The 21,660-nt window shown below is 36.5% G+C and overlaps 1 protein-coding gene across 2 annotated transcripts in view; it reads right to left on the bottom strand.

The window, feature by feature from the left end:
* The window catches only part of BMPR2 (bone morphogenetic protein receptor type 2), a 122,291-nt gene that overhangs the window by 7,723 nt on the left and 92,908 nt on the right, over positions 1–21,660 (bottom strand). For both annotated transcript variants that reach the window (XM_084524351.1, XM_084524350.1), the window contains 9 exons: positions 18,771–18,881; positions 18,179–18,270; positions 15,914–16,144; positions 11,364–11,478; positions 9,611–9,771; positions 7,717–7,864; positions 6,597–6,733; positions 3,105–3,277; positions 693–1,972 (listed from right to left, as the gene is read on the bottom strand). In XM_084524351.1, coding sequence (XP_084380477.1) covers positions 693–1,972; positions 3,105–3,277; positions 6,597–6,733; positions 7,717–7,864; positions 9,611–9,771; positions 11,364–11,478; positions 15,914–16,144; positions 18,179–18,270; positions 18,771–18,881 — 2,448 coding nt within the window. The remainder of the gene's footprint in view (positions 1–692; positions 1,973–3,104; positions 3,278–6,596; positions 6,734–7,716; positions 7,865–9,610; positions 9,772–11,363; positions 11,479–15,913; positions 16,145–18,178; positions 18,271–18,770; positions 18,882–21,660) is intronic.

The raw sequence follows: 21,660 nt of genomic DNA, 5'->3' as shown, positions 1-21,660 counted from the left end.
TTGCATTCTTATTGTGAAAAGTCCCATTGTAACTTCTTAAAACTTTAGGCTTAAAACTCTAAGGCAGTTATTTTGAAGGAGTCTATTCAAATTCCTTCTCTATTTTTTAATACGTATAAACTGGCAAAGGACTGCTTTAATTGTTGAAGCTGAGATAACAAACTGTTATGCCTGACTGTCCATCTAGCCTGAGCTAATGCAGTAAAATCAATTGCTTTAAAAGTCATGAAGTGCATAAGTACTTATAAGAATTTATTTAAACAATGCATCTTAAAACCAGCTACTCTTAAGAGAATGAGGAAAAATAAGGAAAAGAAAGTGCAATGTGTCCCTCAAGGAAGAAATAGGAGATATTTCAATATGCTTTGCAGCTGCCAAAGTCGATGCCCTGTAAATAATAACAAGAGTAATAATCAATCCCTTTCTAGAGTCAAAGCTGAAAGGGACAGATTTAATTCATATATGTGGAAGGCAGATAGTGACCTAAAACATTTTGGAGTTCATGGAGACGGAAGACAGGACTTGATTGGAAAGATTGAAATTGTTCTGATAGAAATTAAATTTATAGGACATTTAGTAGGCACGCTTTGGGGAGGGATAGGGGACACAGGAGTATTTCCTATTCAAGCAGATATATGTAATTATTCAGTAAAAAGTGTCAGGGAAATTCTTTAAGTTATGCAGGCACTTACACTGCATACTACTGCTATCCAAACTATTTGTGGCTGACAGATCCAGTGAATTAGGCCTCTGTGCTCTTCTACTCTGGGTCTGTCCAGGATTTCTCGCTACATTCTGGATACTCAGTGTAGCTGTGTCTTGCGCTGGACATGGATTACTGTTGTTGTTATTAACATTTGTTCGGCCATTATCAAGTGGTCGCTCTCTCCTGTCTACTAGGCGATCCAGAACACCTTCATCGTGGCCAACCTGCTGCTCCCGCCTCAACAAGGGTTCATGCTCATCAGGGCTTGAATTAATGTTCAGTCGACTATCCTCTCCACTGAACTGGTTCTGAAGCATATCCTGTGCCCTCTGTGCTACTGAACTGGCTGTCTGGCCAGATGGCACTGCACCATTGGCGTATTGGATTGTGCCAGCATGAGAGTTTATGCTGTGGCTTCTACCAGCCACTCCATTCATGGTAACTGTCACCACATGAGGTTCTGCAGCATTGATAGTGTTCATCTTGGCAACACCTGTTTCCACTTGCTTCAAGTTTGATTTGTGCTTGCCACCAAATTTTAACCGTGGCTCCTTTGTTGAATTTTTGGTGTTTAGAGGAAGGCTAGTAGGCCTCTTCGGAAGGTTCTGTTGCTTGGGGAGAGGATAGACCTGAGCAGATGGGACATCTGGAATCAAACATGCTTGACCATTGCCAGCTTGTGTGAAGTCCTGTTGTCCTGTCACCTCTACTGCAAGTTTTATCAGTGGATAAAGCAAGCTGGAACTAGTGCTGCTGAGTGGATCTGGCCCGCTAAACTGCTTAAGTGAATGTTCCATCAGATTCTCATCAGAGCTTTCTTTCAGGTTCTTATCTACTTCTTTTGGATCCAGTTTATTTGTCTCCAAGTCCTCCTCTGTTAACTGCAGACAAACTGGTGTAGGCCCACCTGGCTGCATGACATTTGCAGTATGTAAGTTTGTTTCATCTGAATAAGGCATTTCAGATATGGTGGTCATGCCAGTGCTAGGAGTGAGGCCAGTTGTATTGGTGGTGGTAGTATTGGTGGACAAACTGGTGACACTTGTCTCAGGACTAGGGATGCGAGCTTGTGCTTGTTGCCGCTCATAGTTAATGGAGTTTCTATTCTTTTCCCCTGACGTCAGTGGTGTCGTGGACATTGAATGTTCAGACGAAATGTTCTTCACTATGCTGTCAGTGTGGTGGATTGAATCTTCAATGTAGGAGGAAGAAGAATAATCAGGATATGGCCTTATCTTTGACACACGTCTATGATGTGACAGATTCCTTTAAGAAAAAATAAGTGACATTAATGTCATGTATGTAAATATCACCTCATATTACAAAGCCTCTCATTTAAGAGAGGTGAATGTCTATTTCTTTTCATGCATACAAAAGGACAGATACAGCAAGAACTCAGATCCTTCTGTAACTTCCTTGAAAAGTCCTGGATAGCAGAAAGTGGTTTTACTTGGACAGCAGTTTTGTCACAAATGTTATTATATGAGTAAGTCAGATAACAGTAATTTTCTTCTATTTGTCCAATACTCTATTTTTACAGTATTTTTACAGCTAAGGTCCTGCTCTAGTTGCAGAGATGTGATGCTGAATAAGGGCAACAAGAATTACATACATATGATGGAGAACGTGATGCTGGGAAAAAGTCACAAGCTCTTAAACCATGAAAAATCTATCATTTTTTAACAATTTAGGTGTTCCATGTTTTGAACAGAATTCTTTAATGACAAACTGTGCCACATAAGAAACATTACCTTTCTCTCAAATCCAGATCTCTAGTGTGTAGTATTTAAGTACTAATATGTCAGTTCTGCAAATTCTCACTCCGTCTGGATCATTTGTAAGAAAAATGCACAGCACCTCTCTCACTGGGGTCTGAATAACGGTGAGTTAAAAAATGATCCTGTAGTTCTTTAAATGAATAGCTATAGGTTTGAGTCTTAAAGGTTTCCTGAACTCTTACTGCCTGACCATTCATAGCTTTTAGCAGAACGTTTTAAACAGAAATTTAATGAATCATTTAGCAAAATCTGTTAAAAAGACAATTGACGGACTCTTCAGGTCTTAGTAAGCTTGTTTGGACAGCTTGTATAAATGCATCTTAAAACGCCCCTCTGCGATAAATACAGTTGTTTATGTACAATGTGTCTGAATTTTGGGGATGTATCACAGATCTTAAGAACCCAAAGCCATAAAAAATTGTTTATTTTGTGGATTCATGCAATACAAAACAATCAGGATCATATCATACAACACCCATGTGCAGGCTAGTTCATGTAACACACATCCACTTCACAGGTGCAGAAACATGAAGTGAGCAGCGTGCTCTAGCTTCCTTTCCGGAGTGAGCTAAGCATTGGACATTTACTGCCAACTAAAACTGAATGTATTATCTTCTTACCTCTCGTTTTGCATGGCAGTTGACATAGGATTGACCGTTGGACTAACTGATTTATTTCTCTCCCAAATCATCATGAGTTCTGCCATCCTCTCCTCAGCACATTGGGCTGTTAATCGAGCTTCAGCATCTTGATCCCAACAGTCTTCAATTGTTTCTTTAAGTGACCTCACGGCCTAAAATAAAATAAAATAAAATCCTGATTTCTTATTTTTCCCTTTATATCATGCTTCTAATTTACTGTTCTATGGCAGCATACTGCATGGATGTGGATGAAAATAGTCACAAGTTGGTGAGAAAGAGACATGGAAGATAGACAACACAATTTAATTCAAAGCTAGTTTACCCTAATAACAGCAATATTAAAGACTACCATTATCATACCTCACACACACCCAAAGTAGGAAGATAATTATGTAGAAAAAGTTACATTTACAGTTGTCCAAGCAACCCTTCAGCCTACCCTCTCTTATGTGCGTGTGCTCATTCTCCTTGCTTTATGAATGCCATGTACAAAGGATTGACCATGCTCTGGAAACACTGCCATGGTTATCCTCACAATTCAGCTAATGGTCCTTGCCTTGCTGCCCTGCACTGTATGCAATTGACACAGCCTTGCTCATTTCATCATGCTTTTCTTCTTCTGCACACTACCCTAATATCCAAATGCCTCAGTGAAATGTTGGTGAATTTGTTTGCACTATGGGAGGAGATTATTGCTGCCCTTGTTTTACAGATGGAGAAATGGCAACAGACACACTTTCCTGGGATCACACTGTGGGATGAATGGTGCAGTCAGGATTAGAGCTCAAGACCTCCAAATCATGCTGCCATATGGTCAGAGACCTGGAGAGGAGACAACTGAAATTACGAGCTCTGAACATTTGTACTTGCACTGCATCCTGAGCACAGAAAGACAGACGTTTATGGGCCCCTGCTGCCAGTTATGGCCTATGGATAGAATATAATTTGCCAGAATGTCTCACATCTCAGCCCAGGTTTAACTTCTCTAGCACTACTGACAGTGCATAGTCCCAGCTGGGCACTAAAGCATTCACTGGGCCCTGCTGATTGTTTCTGTGCCAGAACTGCCATGTTCACTCCTGGCAGCGAAAGACAAGAGTAGCTCTGCCTGCTAGCGAAGAGCTCCTTGCCCACAGAGCAGGCTCCTGGCATCACTTGCATCTGGCAAGTCACTGCTGCTCAGTGATGCAGACATCACTGCTGCACAGACAGGGATGAGCCGCCACACAAGTAAATCACCTCCCTTTCCACAGTTGATTGAAGAAGGGCTAAGCAACCAAAATACCCCTAGCAGAGGGACATGAATCTAAAAGCACCCTCAGGGACAATGAGGAGATACTGTACTGGATAAGTTTTCTCTCCCTAAATAAAAAGGTTTCATTCAGCTTTTAGTACTTGATTTAGACACAGTTTACATGCATCTTTAAGTCAGTGGACATCCTAATCTCTTGCCTTACTCCTTTGTAAAGCTCTCCCGTAAAAGTTTCACCAGAAAGAAAACTAAGTAGCATTTAGTAGTCTTTCTTCCAGATGATCCATTCCTGTCAATGTTTTAAGGATATTGAAAGGACCACCGTTCTGACAGTACAGATAGTTAACAAGACTAAAGTTCTAGAGCTTCACATTTACCATAATGTTGTATTTTCTATTAATTTCAGGTTCAAAGAGTTCTACACTAAAGTTTACTATTTAGAAGTTCTACAACTCATAAAAAAGGATGAAAGGGAATAAAGGGAATAAATCTGCATTATTCTATTTTTCTACTAATAGCCTTCAGTCCCAACCTTTGAGATCAAGCTTGGTTCCTGCTTTTGGCTTGGAAAATGAGATAAATGATGGTAACATCCCTACTCAGTTTATAGGCCTGATATTATTTTATACACACCATCCGTTAATTTATACTGTGAAAAACAATAACCACTATACAAGGTCTATATCATAACACGTTCAAGAAGCAGACTGCAAAAGTAATCATAAAATTAGGATTCCACATCCTTAAAGTGCCTTAATTACGTGACCTACACAATAGTTTTTTTTTTTTAATTTTTATTTCTAAAAGGAAAAGGATAAATACATTTATCTAATAGATGAACTTGCACAAAGATGTTTTAACACAACATGTAAATGTAGCTCTATATAATGGGCAGAAGTCTTTTATCCCATTCCTGAGACAAAGGAGGTAAGGACCTTGGTCCAGAGTTAGGTTGTCTGAATCTTATATTTCTATGACATCTCAGAGCGTTTAAGATGTCATCCTAGACTGGCACAGGGTGGAATGGGTTGTTTGATACCTATAAGCGAACTGTAGGTTATTACACCCCAAAGAATGTGTCAAGCAGTTTAAATACAGGAATTATTATTAGGTCGGTGTATAATAGAGTCTACCAATTTGTTAAAACAAACATTGAAAATGGTAGTCTGCAAAACAAAACCAACCTTAAACTGTTTTAGTTACAACTGTCTTCAAAAACAGCTGTCAACATTGGGTTCTTCCAATACTGCATTTGCCAACATGTCTGTGGGTTTTGTTTGCTTGTTTGTTTCTTTCTTTGTTTTTACTTTTGTTAAGATTGTCTGGACAAAACCATGCAATAAGAAAACCTCTCTATGAAGCTCTCAACTCAGTTGCAACATGTTTTATAACAGTGTTAACACTGGAGGCTATGCTCCTCTCTGAAAATGGCTTCATATGTATTTACAAGTACCAGCAGAGATGAGGCCTTAGGCTCCCCATTATCTGTGCAGTAGCTACATACTTATCAAGTAGCAAAGTCTCTGAAGATTGAAGGGCATAACTTCAGAAAGTGAATTCATAAAAATATCTTTTTAGATGAGTCAAATACATAATTTCCATACTTGCAGTCAATGTATTTTAGTTTAAACAACCTATTGTGTATCAGGTAGAACTCAGTAACTGTTCACGCTTTACTTTGCTTGGAATAAAAGACAGAACCTCCACTATGCTAAGGGGAGTTGCATTACCTCACCTTTGCTGCAGATGAAAGCAAGCACACAGACTCTCACCAGAGTTCAGCTGACTTGCAGTAACTTGTTGGCCTGCAGCAGCAAGCAAGACTCTAAGCCATAGCTATACTAATTCAAAACAACAAACAACATTACTTTGTTTATACTGTAGAAAAAAATTGTAGATCAAATGAAGCCTATAAAATTTCTAATGTAGTTATAGCGAAACAGTTGCTAGAAAATGTAGCCTCTGTAAATTCTGAGCACTATACTCCTCTTCAAAAATAGTTTATTATAATGTTTATAAAATTTTGGTATTGGAGGATTATAATTACATTTTGCCAAATATTTTATGGTGTTACTAGTTTATATAATGTCAAAAGTCAAAAAAATACCTTTATGTTCCTCATCCAGTATACAGAGAATACATGGGAACTTCATGCATACTGAAAATTACTTTCCAGATAACACCCTATAAATTGCTTATTTCTAAATGTTCCATCTCACCAGGCTGTTTTCTTTCCATGCTTCTGGGAATTTTGGTCTTTGCTTCTCCCTGGACACCAAGACTTGCATATCTTCAAAAGTGGGATGGTTTCCGACTTCTGTCTGGAAAGCCATCTGGTACTCTGGCACAGACTCCCCTGTTCGCAAAAGAAAGAATGAAAATAAAATACATATATATGTATATATATATATGTATTAAAAAAAAAAAAAGGCAGGGCAAGAGCTTTCAAGTGATGAAAGGTAGTATCAAAATTGCTGTCTATCAAGACATTGCGACTCCACCCTCAAACCCTGCCCTCCTATCCCCCAAAAATCTGAATTAAATGAATTAAATTAAATGAACAATTGAATTGTGTTGTTTGGGAACCTCTCAAAGGATAGCATCTCCAAACTTTGCTGATTGAGGGGTACCTTCAGGATGTCCAGGAGCCCGAGGATGACACCTAATGTCTGTGAAACGTAAATGACTGAGTGTACTTCATCTGGGAGGAAGCCCAGACAGATTACAAGTCCCTGCATGTAATGTGTAGCTGTTTGACTACAGAGGGAATATTGCATGCCAGATTAATTCTATATGCTATAGCTGAAGAAGAAGATGGAGGTCGCTACACTTTCTCACATGTTAAGTTTTTACAGTTTATTTCCTCTTGTTTTATTTTACAGGTTTAGTTCCCTGAATTTTCAATGTCAGTATCATAAATTAAAGTATGAATGGCTAAAAGCCATATTAAATTACTGCACTTTCCCATCCATTTATTCATTTTGAAAGTCTGAAAGATATTTCAGGCCCCATATCAGCTGTAAATACTCATAGTACTGTCTTTGCCATCAACCCAACTCTCAACGTTCATAAACTCTGGACAATAAAAATAACACTCAAATTGCACTACTATGCAGCCTGCAAATTGCTTAAACAGGCAATTTGAAGTCTGTCAGCATGATTCATGCTTAACGATACAGTGTATTTGAGTATGAACAGTAACAATCTTGACCACTAGATGGCACCGCCTTAATGGCAGAAAATAACTGATAAAAGTATTTCCTTTCTTCACTTAAAAAGCTATGGCTAGGATAACATTGGTTGCTGGTACTCCCTTCTACTACTATTTTTTTTAATTACCTGGGAAGAGGTCTGTACATCTCATAAATATTTCCCAGTAGATAAGGCCTAGTGCATACATATCTACTTGTTTCAAAGCAGATTCGCAGTCCCTCAAGTTCACTGCTCCTTCAAGCACTTCAGGGGCCATATAACGGATTGTACCAACCTGGAAAAACATAAAATCCAAGTTTCAAATCAAGAAGCAATGTCCAAATCCAATTCATTATGAAGATTTTGTGGTCTTTGGTTTCTGTGTAGTTGTTTTTGTTTGTTTCTTTAAATATCCTTAAAGAAGGATATTAAAGAAGAATATCCTTAAAGAAGAATATTTAAGGACATACTTCTTTGGCTAGAAAAAGGATACAGCTAAGATGGAAAAATACAGTTTTCTACAGCTAAGATGGAAAATGCAATTCTCGTCAAATATATACCCTCATCTTCTAGACTCATATCAGCAGCCTAGTCGTAATAAAGTCCTTCCCAAGCTCTGTCACTTTTTCATGTGTACTGTAACAAAATAACATTGTCCCTTATTCAGTGTTCTCATGTGCAAGATATAGTTTAATGTTTCTTCTTCCTGAAACGACTCTGTTTAACACCAATGCACATACCATAACGGGAGGGATGCTGCTGAACAAGGAACTTGGTCTGTTATTGCTGGACTGTCAGCAAGGCTTATCCCTACATCTTCCTTATTCGAAGGTTATTAACAGCTTTAGAAGGCATCTATTTATTTCCACTAGGGACGATGTTAGATTAGAGCCGATATTCATCAGCCCTTACAGGACAGTATTTTGTTAAAGGGCTATTCCACATCCCTGCATTTTAAACAGTGGTTTCCCTGTTTCTTCATTCGGTGAATGGAGATCTAAAAAGAGCACCTGTGCACTAGGTATTATTACTGTAATGCTTTCTAAGGGACGTTGATTAGTACTGCGAGACATGCTTTGAATTAAATGTAAAGATTTACTGTAAAAGCACATAGACAACAAATACACTGAAGCATTTGGGGGACTTTTAGTCTTCGTTTAAAGAAGACTCATTCTCACTGTATTTGAGTAGCCTATGTTCAGATGTTAGCATATTTTTGCTCATATATGTAATATATCTAACCATCTAGCAGATGTTTTTCCACAGTGTTCCTTTAAAATCATGAAAGGATGCAAATTCTGTAGCCTTCCTCAACAGTCCTTTCCAGACCTTCACTGTCTTCTACATATAAGAAATGTTTCTTCATAACTAACCTAAACTTTCCCTCGTACAACATAAGGCCATTACTTTTTGTCCTATCCAAATTGAATAGTTTATTCCTTTCTCTTTTAAGCACTTTACATATATGAGGACTTGTCTGTATCTGTACTTCAGTAGATGAAATAACCCTAATTCTTTCAGTCTTTTCTCAGAGGTTACTCTTTCGAGCATCTCCCATTATTCTGTCCTGATCCCTTCTCAGATGGTCCATGTCTTTCTACATGCATTTATTTTCCCAGATATATCCATTTGAAGTCCATAAAATTACAGATGACACAAAGAAATGGTTGTAGGATGTGGGTGCATATGTGTGGGGGAACTCCTTGACTTCCAAAGAATGTTTAGACTTAAGTAATATTTGCAGAACAAGATTAAAGGGGCTTGTACACAAAGCTACCTTGCATATATAATCTCTCACACACAAAACTTCCAACTCCGTGGCTGCCAATCTTTCAAAATGCTAGGTTTGTTTTAGAGTATTTTGACAATAAAATCAGTCTCATCCTGTCAAGTTTTCAGCTACTTCTACCCCTATTGCACCAACTGCCCCTTAAAAGAATTGTACCACCTTAATATTCACCTTATAACAACTGTTTCTCAATGTTACTGTCATACTAATCTGTCCTCCTTTATATGCTGGCTTATCTTTATTTATACTTACCTCACTAATGGCAGCATTATCTTCCTCACCTGGGCGTACTAGTCTGTTTCCAGTTAACTTCATGGAGAGTCCAAAATCACTAATTACACATGTTCCATCATTCTTTACCAGTACATTGCGGCTGTTCAAGTCACGATGGGATATTGCAGGTTTGTAATGGTCTATTTGGACATATGAAAGTGCTTGTTATTATTTGAGCAGTTCTACTGTTCAGCAAAAGCAGAGAACCTCATTAGGTCTGCTCACCTATTATAAACAGAAAATTAACTTTTAGAAAACTAACATTTTTGCTTCTTTATAATGAACTCCACAGTATGCTATCTGTTGAAAACCGACTGGCATTCATAGCTTCACCATATCCATACAGCATATTAGGTTACTGTTACACAGGCTTAGTGTTTGCCATTTAGCTTTCCAAGGGATATTTCAGCATGATTTTGGCAGGGAAGACGTTGTGTACTTAAGCATAGACTTGCTGCCACAGACCTGACAGCCATTCCAAATGTTCTCTCTCATATCCACAGTCCTCTGTCAAATACAGCTCCAACTATTGACATTATAACTGAGATAGGCACCTATTCAGAAGATACATAGATAATATTATTCTAGAGGAGCTGAACATGTTAATCCTGCAAGGAGTTTGATCTTTTCCAAAGAGTAATCTCAGTTGTTCCCAGTTTATGTGCAATTTACGTAGTTAGTAAGAGCACCAGCACAATAGAACCAATTTTATTGTGGAATTCTTTCTATTCCATGAGCTCCTTTGTAGCATTTACAGATCAGCCTATGGCTGTCTCTTCTTTATGATGGAAGGTTTACACATTTTCTGGCTGCTAACGGACACACCTGTCTGCACATTTCAAAATGATGATAGCTGCAGTTTCAATGGCACATAGAAATACCAAGTTAGGTATTTTCAGCCTGGCACTTTTAACAGCATCTTCAGTTTTCATTCTGTGCTAGAGTTGATGCTTAACATTTGAAATATATGGTTTGGGACTTTAATCTGAATGTTAGCACCTTAATGTGGAATTAAGATTACCATCCTTTTATTTACTGCCCAAAAGCTAATGCTTCAGTGCCAGACCATATTCTGCAGCTTGTTATATCACAGATATCAGAATACCTGTTATATAATCATGATATTTCAGATGGCTGAAATTCTGGCTGAAATAGATGAGCAGAGATATATATCAATACAACAGCAGATCCAACACTCTAATAGAACACAAAAAACGGTAGTATCATTTGTACACAAAGAAGACTATGCTCACACCCTTCAGCAAATACCAAGAGATACAATAAAAACTACAGTGGTATTAGAAGATTGAATTATTTTTATGTATACAGTTAACACACACACACACACACAAAAATGCTGAGCTGATTTGTGCCTGAGCTGGAAAAAATAAACAGAACACTCCATCTGCTTGATCTCTGTTCGACAGACATCCAGTGCTTCAGGTCTTCAGTAATCTGTTGCCATGATACAGCAGCACTGCACAACTCTGCCTCCTCCTCTTGCCTGTCTCTGGGACTCTGCTGGCTCTTACTCCCTGTTTTCATGGAAGTGTCATAGGCACAGCCCACAAGAGGGAATTGTTCAAAGGAAAGAACATATCAGAAGTACTGAGTAATCTCTATTTGCATTCCTACTCACTGTACTGTCACAAAGTAAAAAGAAAGGCAGGAATCTTCTACCTGACAGAAATAGGAATATCGTGAACGCCTTAGCATCCCTTCCCAGCCTTACCTCCTCGAGGTAGCTCTGTGTGCAGGTACGCCAAGCCCCTAGTTATAGAATGTGCCAACCGACAAGAGCTCACCCAGTCACTTGTGTGGAGACTCAAATATTTGCACAGCGAACCCTAGCAAAAATAAAATAAGTACTGAATTAAAATATTTATCAAGTTGAATAATTAAGTACAAATCTTTAAGAAGGACAGTTTTATCCAGTGCTACTGAAAGGTGTAATTCTGCAACTGTTTCTGTGTATACACAGATACTATAAAACACAAGATTTTCACTAATTTTTAGTGGTGCCATTTGGTTTATGTAAGGAAGTAGAACAGAAAAATTATCATACATTGCATAATAATAGGGGTTGCCTTTAGTAGTAATGACAGTTATAAAACAAAAGCAATATATGCATTTCTTATACTCTTCTGTAAAAGTCCTTTCTCTGAACATTAGAAGGAGAAAGGTAACTGCAGATATAGCAGCCAGGGTGACTAATTAGCAGACTTTGAACCATTAGTATTTACAGAAAAACAGAGAACATCCCTGACTTGCATCTCCCCTGCTATCATATCTTTATTCATTGAACCAACAACCAAAAAAAACATAAAGGTTCCAAATAGCAGTGAGTCCACATACACTGAAGAAACAGGAAAAAAGAACATCATGTTGTGTTTTGTTGTTGTTGTTTATTAATTTCTAGTAGAATCTTCAAAGAAAACCAGAACAAAGGGTGTCAGTTGTGACACTGAAATATTCTAGAAACTTGAACTGAAACAAGAGCCAGATCCTGCAAACTGTAACACCTTTGAGCAGTTTTTTCTACAGTCCTCCATAATGATATGCTCAGTTTAAACAAAGCAAATCCCCATGCATAAATAACAGTAAGTCCAGTCTTCTCTGTACATGTATTATAAAATAATGGTTATTTATGACTACTGATGATCCCCTTTTGACTATTTAAATATTTAATCTCAAAGATGTACCAGTACATAGCATCTTGCCATCACAGCTGCAAATAAAAAAATAATATTACAAAATGAGTTAAGTGACATTTGATTAAAAAACAACAATGGGTATTTGCCATTTGAGTGCATTTGGAGTCAACATTCAGGTATGTAACATAGGCACAATTCAGGTGGATACACATAGATATCATGATTTGAAATGACTGAAGCCTTAGATTTTTATTTTCTTTAATCCAACACTAAAACTAAACTCCAGTTATTTACTCCTTAATATAATTACAAATATCTTTCAACTTCTCAGATTTAGACTGTACTGAATAAGGAACCTATAAGCAGATAACCTTCTTGGCAAAAACATAGACCAAACATCACTCACGCAGGTTTATACAGCATTTTCTTTTTCATTGCAAAAATACTGTCATACCAACTTTGAATACATTTTAGTAACAACAAGCTGAAAATCCATCTAGTAATGAAATATAAAGAATTTTACCTTATTTTTTTTAAAGCTCTAAGAAATACAAGCATGCATTAGCTTCTTTCCCCTTTCAGTTTTACCATAGCAACAAACCCCAAATCCTAAATCAGGGGTGCGCAAAAATTCTTGTTACTCCTTGAGGCCTAAATCTCAGGCTTAATCCTCTCTTTACTCAAGTCCACATTTGATAGTGCTAAGTTACAAAATATGAAATACTGAGATAAAACAGTTTGTCTACATATAAACTTAAGGTAAATGAAGATAGACTGCACAGTTCAAAACATCCACTTCTGATGTATACTCCTCCCACTTAGTTTTTGGCTCCTGCCTAGCACTAGACTTTTTGGGTTCAGGTATGATTACGGCTATAGTGCTCATTGCAAGGATTCTTACAGTGCAATGCTCCAGAGGCTGTGAGCAATTCTGGTATTAGAACACAGTTTCCTTGTTTGCTTTGAACAAATTACTGCGCTATATATACTGTACTTTTTTTTTCCTCAACATTCTCTGGGGGATGTAAGGACCGACTGCCAGAAACTTAGATGCAGTAAAAGATTTTCTTAGTTTTGTGGGTTGAAATTCCAACCCATTCTTATGGAGCCAACAGGACTGTTGTAGTCTAACTGGGAAATAGTGTATAAAGATCAAACCAACTTCAAGACCTTTTTGCTCCGAAGTTTTGTAACTGCTATATATTTTTAAGCTGGTTGAGAACTGTGATTTTATATTCTTAGTCAAGTGCCGTATAAAGGACAACCAGAAAAAGTTTTAGTCAAGATAGAGATTTGTAAATGAGATTATTCTTTTTCAGAGTCATGAGTTACATGTTAAATTGATGATATTTGTTCCAATTATGACTTTTGATTAAAATGATGGTTTTGTTCTAACAATCATAAGATTTTACTATGTGTTTTACAACAATTTTTCATTTGTCCTAAAAAGACATGAATGTTTGAATATGAGGGGCACAATTCTATGACTATTCCATATTTTTCCGTATTTCGTGTTGTGCCATCCCTTGCAACTTACTCACTGCTTATTCACCTGCCATACCTCACAGTACCATCACAATAGCATGTTGATTAGCCTATACACATATCCTCCCTTTTATTACTTGCTCCCCTACCTTCATCCTTCTGAATGCATTTGGATAACAGCATGATTTGGTTTAATCTGGTATGTCTCGCTTTCACCCAGGCAACAACAAAAACAGTTTTCTGTGTGAAAATGCTCCATTTTGTGTTTTCCTATTTTCAATAAGAAAAGTTTTTCCAGGGAGAATGATATTTTGGATGTGTAGTATTTCACTTGTACATCTTGCATGGGCTGCCCCTTATTGAAGTAAGTTTTATGAGTAATTTGAATGGTGCCATTTCCTTTTAGTAGGGTTTCCACAGCAGGGTTTCTTCCCTGCTGTTAGCTCAGCATACAGCAGAACATCTGCTCACTGAATTAAGGACCATACTGTGCATTAATTACACCTGCTGTGCACTTTTTCCAATGACTTCCAAGCCACCAGTGGATTGATTTTAGGCTAATCTTGCTGTTTTTAATACTGTATTGGGAAAGAATGTGATAATATGATGTTATAAGCTTCATCTGTGCATTTAATCAGATTGTTAACTGATCCTGTTTATAGAAGCAACAACACAATTTTCAACCAAATTACATTTCAACTAAAAATCATTTAATTCAAGAAACCAGCAAAGCCAGATCACCTGTTAAGACAGTTATGTTAAACACTACCAGGAGCAGAATACTCAATTGATTTCACTGAACTCAGCTGAAAATAAGCCTACCCTGACACAGAAAGCCAGAGCCAAAGTGCTTTGCCACTGTGCATACAGCATGGACTAGACCATCCTTTTCTATAGTCATTTCTAGTCTTTGCAATCTCTTCTTATATGTCCTTCTCTTATAAACTGACACAAATAAGCATGTTCTCACTTAAAAATTTTCAATTAAAATGTTCGTTCTACATTTGTGAAGTGATAGGTTGTCTTCTTAAAGTTGCATATATATTTAGATTTATATACACAAAAGCAATTTAAATTTCAATGCAAGCATATACATAGAACTTGAAACATCTTAAGAGAAAGGCCATCATTACTCCTATTTGTGGTTGTTCTGTTTCTTTTTGCTAGTTGAATAAGCAGCTTTTGTCCTACTGGCTGCCTAACCAATCAAGCTTCAGCCATCACATTTGCACACTGGAATAAATACAATGAGTTCACTTACTTGAGACCAAAAAGCTCATTAAAGTATTATTTAACAGAACAGTTAAAATCCTTTTCTATACACAAGGAAAAAAAATACGAAATGTAAATCTTTGCGTTTTCATATATGCAACCCCTCAAACACATATTTTATGTTTTTCTGTGATAAGCAATTCACAATTATGGTCTGCATTTTAAAAATATTTTCATTTTTTGTACTCACACGCACACACACACAGAGTTACAAACTCAGATAAATGAATTTTAGGAGGTAAGCACCCAGTTAGCTAAGAAAATTTGAAGATACAGGAAGATACAGTCCTTGAAAGTAAGCCAGCCTTCTTAAGAATTCTTTTATATCATCAATATGTGGTACAACAACATAAATATGGTATTCCCTATAAAGCTTAAAAAAGGTAACAGGATGCCTTATGTTTCATTGTATTAAAACAAACAAACAAACAAACACACCCTGCCATTTACAGCTACTAAGTGAGGTTATAAATACCATAATAGAGGTGTAATGTTTTAATACTAAGTAGTTTTAAGTTGATTAATATATTTTTATGCAAAAATAACTCTTCAAATACTGTCCTCGATTATCCCACAGTTGATTTTAAAAAGTGACCTGTAACCAAAAGCAAAATATTAAACCAAGAATTTAAGACTACATTTTAAGACTAGATTTGATAGTAGTAATTTAGAAACCTTAAAGGGTGTTACAGTAAGCCACGCTAAGTTTCATTAAAATTGTAACTTATATGGATTTTTTTCACATTACACCAGGCAAAGGTGACTACTGTGCAAGAACTCCAAATTATTGGCCAATATTGAAGTGCATTCTTTTTATGTGGCTATTCTTAGGAATCTAAACTAATCCAATTGATTTCTTTGAAACACTTACATTGGGATAATATTCCATCACCAATAAGTACTCCATACGCCCGTCTGCAGTGAATCTCTCATCTCCCACAATGAAGCGGGCAATGTTGTCATGTTCCATCAGTGGAATCCTGTAAATGTTCCTCTCATTAACAAAGTTCTGACGATTAGCAAAAGAAAATACTTTCACAGCAACTGGGCGTTCATCTAGGGAGCCTTTATACACTGCTCCGTATCGTCCCCGGCCAATCAACTGAAAACAAACAAACAAACAAACAAACAAACATAATTAGTTCACTAAGTAATAAGCAAAGGCAAAATCAAAGTTTTAACTCTACAACAATTATATGCCAACCTTTATAATGAATTACACTATAAAATTATTAAATATTTTGTACTGAAAATCAGAATTAGAATACTGTCATAAACGTTATTTTGGAGCTGTAAACCCTAGCATAGGCCCACTTAGATCTTACTACATTGATCTATAGTCTGAACACCTAATAAATAAATCATAAATAATCTATTCAGCAGCTTCATATGGGATATCAATAAAATCAATAAGCGTTATGCTGAAAAAGCTCTTTAATTAAACTTTTGACTACTGAACATTTATAGCTTTTACGTGATCAATTTTAATCAACTCCAGAGATCACAGGCATTAAGCTACACATTTTAGGTTTAGGGTAGCTTTACAAGCCGTACATTTTAAGTTAATAATGACAAATATGCATTTGCAGTGTAAGATAGATACCAAAAGAAGTAAACAGGTTTTAACAGAAAGAAATAACTAATTCTCTGCTACCTGTGAATCTTTATTCTAGCCTCCACTGTTAGTCTTCACAGAAAAGCCTTTTCCATCTCCATGGCAACTAAAGAAAGATGTGATCTCTGCTCTAAATCAGAACCCTGGACCACCCTCATGAAGAGTCCTAGTTTCTAAACCTCAAAACATTCTGACTACATAAGAATTTAAGAATCTATTGAATTCAAATCATTTACAGGCACATCTAGATGTGAAACAAGCATCTTTTTACTTTTTAAAATGCTTACAAATAGAGGAGAAGGGGAAGCAGAAGGGATTGTAAAGTAATGATTTTAAAGACAATAAAATTATCTAACAGGAAAGTTTTCTAAACTTAAGTATCATTTAACAGGCAAGACTTTCCATTTTTCAGACCTCCCAAGGCAGAGTCCTCAACGTGGATTGCGAAGTGACAGTATATCACCTCAAGGTACAAATACAGAATATACAAGTATTCTACCCACAGAGACACAAAAGGCAAACACAGGTGAAGAGAGTTTGTCCTGCAACACCCTATGGCTGGAGGTGAGGTGGCAACTCCTAGGATTTCAGAAAAAGGACTGAAGATTCTGTAGATCTCCCCATCAACAAAACTGCTGCTTTTTCCAAGACCGTATATCAATATAAGTAATTTCATCTGAGATTTTGCCACACTTCTACAATATGTACTTTTCTACTCTTGTAAACTCTACCTCAAGTACTTTTTGTTGGCAGAGGGCACACAAATTTCTTTGCAAGTTAGTCTGCTTTCCGGGTTTGCGCAGAGCACACCACAGTGAGGACTACATGTCTGCAGCCTCCATCTGTAGCTGTAATTTCTAATGGGCAAGAAAAAAAAGCATCACTGAATTTCTTTCAGTTATTCTATTGATCTATTTTTAGGTAAAAGCTTTTAAAAATTCCATGCAAGTTCTACCACATATAACAATTGAAAGCATAAAATTCTGGAGGTTTCTGGTGATACATCTAACACCAAGCTCAGTGGAAAGTTCTGGTTGGCCTCTAGTTGCCATGGAAATACAGAGTACCTCACTGTGAATAATGACAACACGTAAAAGCACTACTATTGAAATATACAGCCCTATCTGCAGTCAGTTCTGTGCTCCAATGATGTTACCAAAGCTTTGCAAATTACTACCATAGGATATTGTACTTAAAGCAGTGTCAAGCAAAAAGAAGGATTTTTGATGCCATGCTGAAATACAGCACATTCCAACTCCCCTTGCATCTGTTACCTTCCACTGTTTAATATTTTCTTTTTAAGGTAGAATGTGTTGTAGCTAATACCAACAATATTGCTACCAAAGCCAGGCAAAACATAATTGCTGTAACCTTCTATTTCTTGCTTTTAAACTGATCTAGAGGAAAAGATTACAGAAGTGCACTGATACATTTATTGCTGTAACTGTAAGTGAGAAGTGATACGACCACAAGTCTTTCACTGAATAAAAACGAAGATTAAGAAACAAGTTGAACACATACCTCCAGTAACTTTAGATTGTCCAGATCCAAAGAGGGCTCTGATGCTGCTGCCTCCATCATGTTCATACTGTGCAAACCTTGCTTACGGTCTCCTGTATGGAAAGGGGTGGGAACAGATTCAGGCAGTTTGAGGATGGGTTTGGTTTTTTTTTTGGCCATGTTATAAGCAAAAGTAAAACTTACCTGGGACTTGTTAGAAACACATAGCGTGGACATGACAAATAAGAAGGAATCCTGTAAACTTTTTGAGTTAGCGAGATCAGCAGTGAAGGTGCTGATATAAGGCTACCTGCTACACACGTTTTGATAATTGATTGTCATTGGCAATTAGTGTAAAGCATGTTTACAGCTTCACTTAAGCTATGTTGAGTAGAGGATTTGTTGAGGAAAAATGAGCCTCAAAATGCCAACTTAAGAGAAATTATTATAAATCTCTCTGAACTGTTATGAAAGGGATATCATAAAATGTCAGAGAAGAGAAAGAAGCATTACATACAGACATGTAATAGGGACTAGGAGAGAAGACAAGACAAATAAAATTTTGAGAAACAGTCAAAAGAACAATATAAAAAATAGGATCATCAAACACTACCTGCAAGCATTCTGTATCCAAAGAACAGAGCAGCAATCAAAACAGCTAATACAGAGACAGATGCAAGGGCAATAACTATCGTCTCATCTCGATGAAAAGAATGAGAAGAATCTGAAAGAAAACACAATGAAAACCCTTTAATTGTAAATTTGAAAAAGTCAAGGCTATAAAACATGTAACTGTTATTACAGCAATGAAAAAAAAAAACGTACTCTGGTTTGTAAGATCTCGCACTAAACTACTTTTCCTCCTAAAATCTATGGGAGCTGATCAGCTCAAACACAGCTGAATGCACATTCATTTGCAGCTTTCCTCAATCTTTCATTGCCAACACACAGAAAAAGGCACCAAAACCCAGAAGCAAGTCTTTTTGTCTAGATAAGTTCAGCACAGCCATCCAAAGCCAAACTGATAGTCTTGCTTTGCTATCAGTGTCTTCATCAAGTTTCCTGTTATGAATCAGGCTTGTAACCTTAACCCCACCCTTGAATGAAAATCAGTAAACGTAAAGTAAACGTAAAGTAAATGTAAAATTTGGTAATAATGCTGAAATGTGATGAATAATGTTTCCTATTTGTATTTCAAAATACTTTTTTTTTGTGTGTCAGTGCTTGGATCATTTTTAATATGATTCTCTTTACTTAATTCACAAAGACAGACAAACTGTAGAATATAAAGCAACCTGAAACAACAATGAAACACTGAAAATTAAATAACTAGTTTCACTGAGCTTTTTTTTTTTTTTTTTTCTCAATCAAATATGATTTTTGCCAAAATGTATCTCACTCTTTTTTTGTTCTTGTTGGGGAAGGGGGGGTGTTTATGAAAAAAATTGTTAGTATCTTAAATGGTTAGCCTGGTGCTATTCCCCATGAGACCCCAGTCTTGCTTCTTTCAGGCATATAAAAATTCAGCCACTTTAATATAGAAATTCATTACTGCAGATTGAATCACTGGAATGTGGCATTACAAGATCTCATTTACATTGGCTTTAAAGCCAAGTTTGGGAACTATGTTTAAACTTGTCTTATATATTGCTAAAAGTACTCCTTAAAAGACTGTAATGAGACCTAGCTATTCTAAAACCACGAAATATATAATGATGCAAGGCTTAAACATTGGGTAAATTTTTAGGTGAGACTGAAATAAAATTTATCCCAGTCTACACTAGCTGAATAAACAGACAAATTCATTCTACTTGAACCACTTTTAAAAGAAATTAAACATGATTCATTTATTCCAATTCCCAGCGTGTACAGAGGAAGTTTCAGATCTGAAAAGCACCTGAAAAATTAGCCATCAAAAATAACACACACTTCATATCTGATAAATCCTTTAAATAAGAGAGAGTTCATGGTAATCATTACACTGTCAAATTTAAAGTTGTTCTGTCAAAAGAAATGCCATCACTATCAGTTGTGGTAAAATATGGTTTCACTAAGAAAATAAACTATTGCCACAAAGCACTATACTGTGCAATAACACTTGGGACTTCTGTTGTGTGGAGATTAAAAAATAAGTTACAATTGTTATCTAAATTATTAATTCAAAGTATGTACATTTATAGACATTATATATTTTTTTAAAAGCACAACATCATAAAGGGACCTTATGTCATAACAAAGCAGTATGAAATACTATTAAAGTGTAAGAAGATTAATAATTGCTGGCATGGAAATCCTAATATTTACTTTTCTATTTTTTGTGAATTGAATAGCTTAATAATTTATATTTTCTTGGCTTATCTTTATATATATACATTACACACACATATGTGTGTATATATATGTATATATATATACATATATACACACACACACACACACACACAGATATATATATATATTTGTACCAGCTAGGCCTTGGGCCTTTGATGCCTAGCACCATCTCAGCATGAAGAAAACATAGGTTTTGAGGGACTGAGCTTGTTGCTGTAACATCAGCTGTATTTTGCTTGACTACACAATTGCTGTGTAGCCATGCACAACCTTTCCATTGCTATACATACAGTAACCGTTTCCACAATTCTTTGCCAACTGTTATCTAATGCCAAGGCCTGATTGCTCTAGTGTGGCTATTCTTACATTCAAAGGGTTAACAACACATCTCTGTCCACTCTGGTATCATTCTGTCACCTTTCTCCCTTCTGGAACAGGATTTTGCTGTTCCTCTGCTCCTGGCATGGCACAGGGCAAGGGCATCCTGAGCTGCACTGGTTCCTCAGCAGGTCTGTCTGTATGGGCACACTTGTTTTCTCCTGTTAGAAGCATGTGAATAGGTGCATTATGCAGGCCTGACAGCTACCAAAAAAAAAAAAAAAAATCCCAAATAAAGTTTTGTGGAGATTAGCAGTAGAAAAACACAGAGAAAAAGAATCATTGCATTCTCATTCCTTGGTGGAGCACTCCATCGAGAGGCTTTTAATCTGTAGTGGTATCTGTGCATCCAGCAAAAATCTGCGAAGAACTTCCCTGGCATCCAACAGATAAAAATGTATATATAAGCAGAGTTACTTCTTAACAAATCTTAAACTGGCTTATCTCGAGCCATTGCAATAATTTTAAAACGATGTTGTCAACTATTCCAATAGTCCAAGTCATATTATCATCATTATGAACAACTTTCATAAATAGATACTAATTTCTTAATAATTGTAACTGAACATTTCAAAAGTGGTAAAACGCATCTCAAATTAATATGGATGGGTAAAACACTGCTTATTATTTCCCATCATTTATCAGCAAGGACTATTTTACTGCCTGATATTTACTTGTAACACTACATAAAAAGAAAAGCAACAGACCAGCTAAACGATGTTTTCTGAGGTCTGACATTCTGAAACTGTTAACAACCTCATTCCCAAATCAGTGGACTCTGTTTTTAAAATTTA

This window comes from Aythya ferina, assembly GCF_964211825.1.
Source record: "Aythya ferina genome assembly, chromosome: 6".
NCBI lineage: Eukaryota > Metazoa > Chordata > Aves > Anseriformes > Anatidae > Aythya > Aythya ferina.
This window is presented reverse-complemented; position numbering and strand designations above follow the sequence as displayed.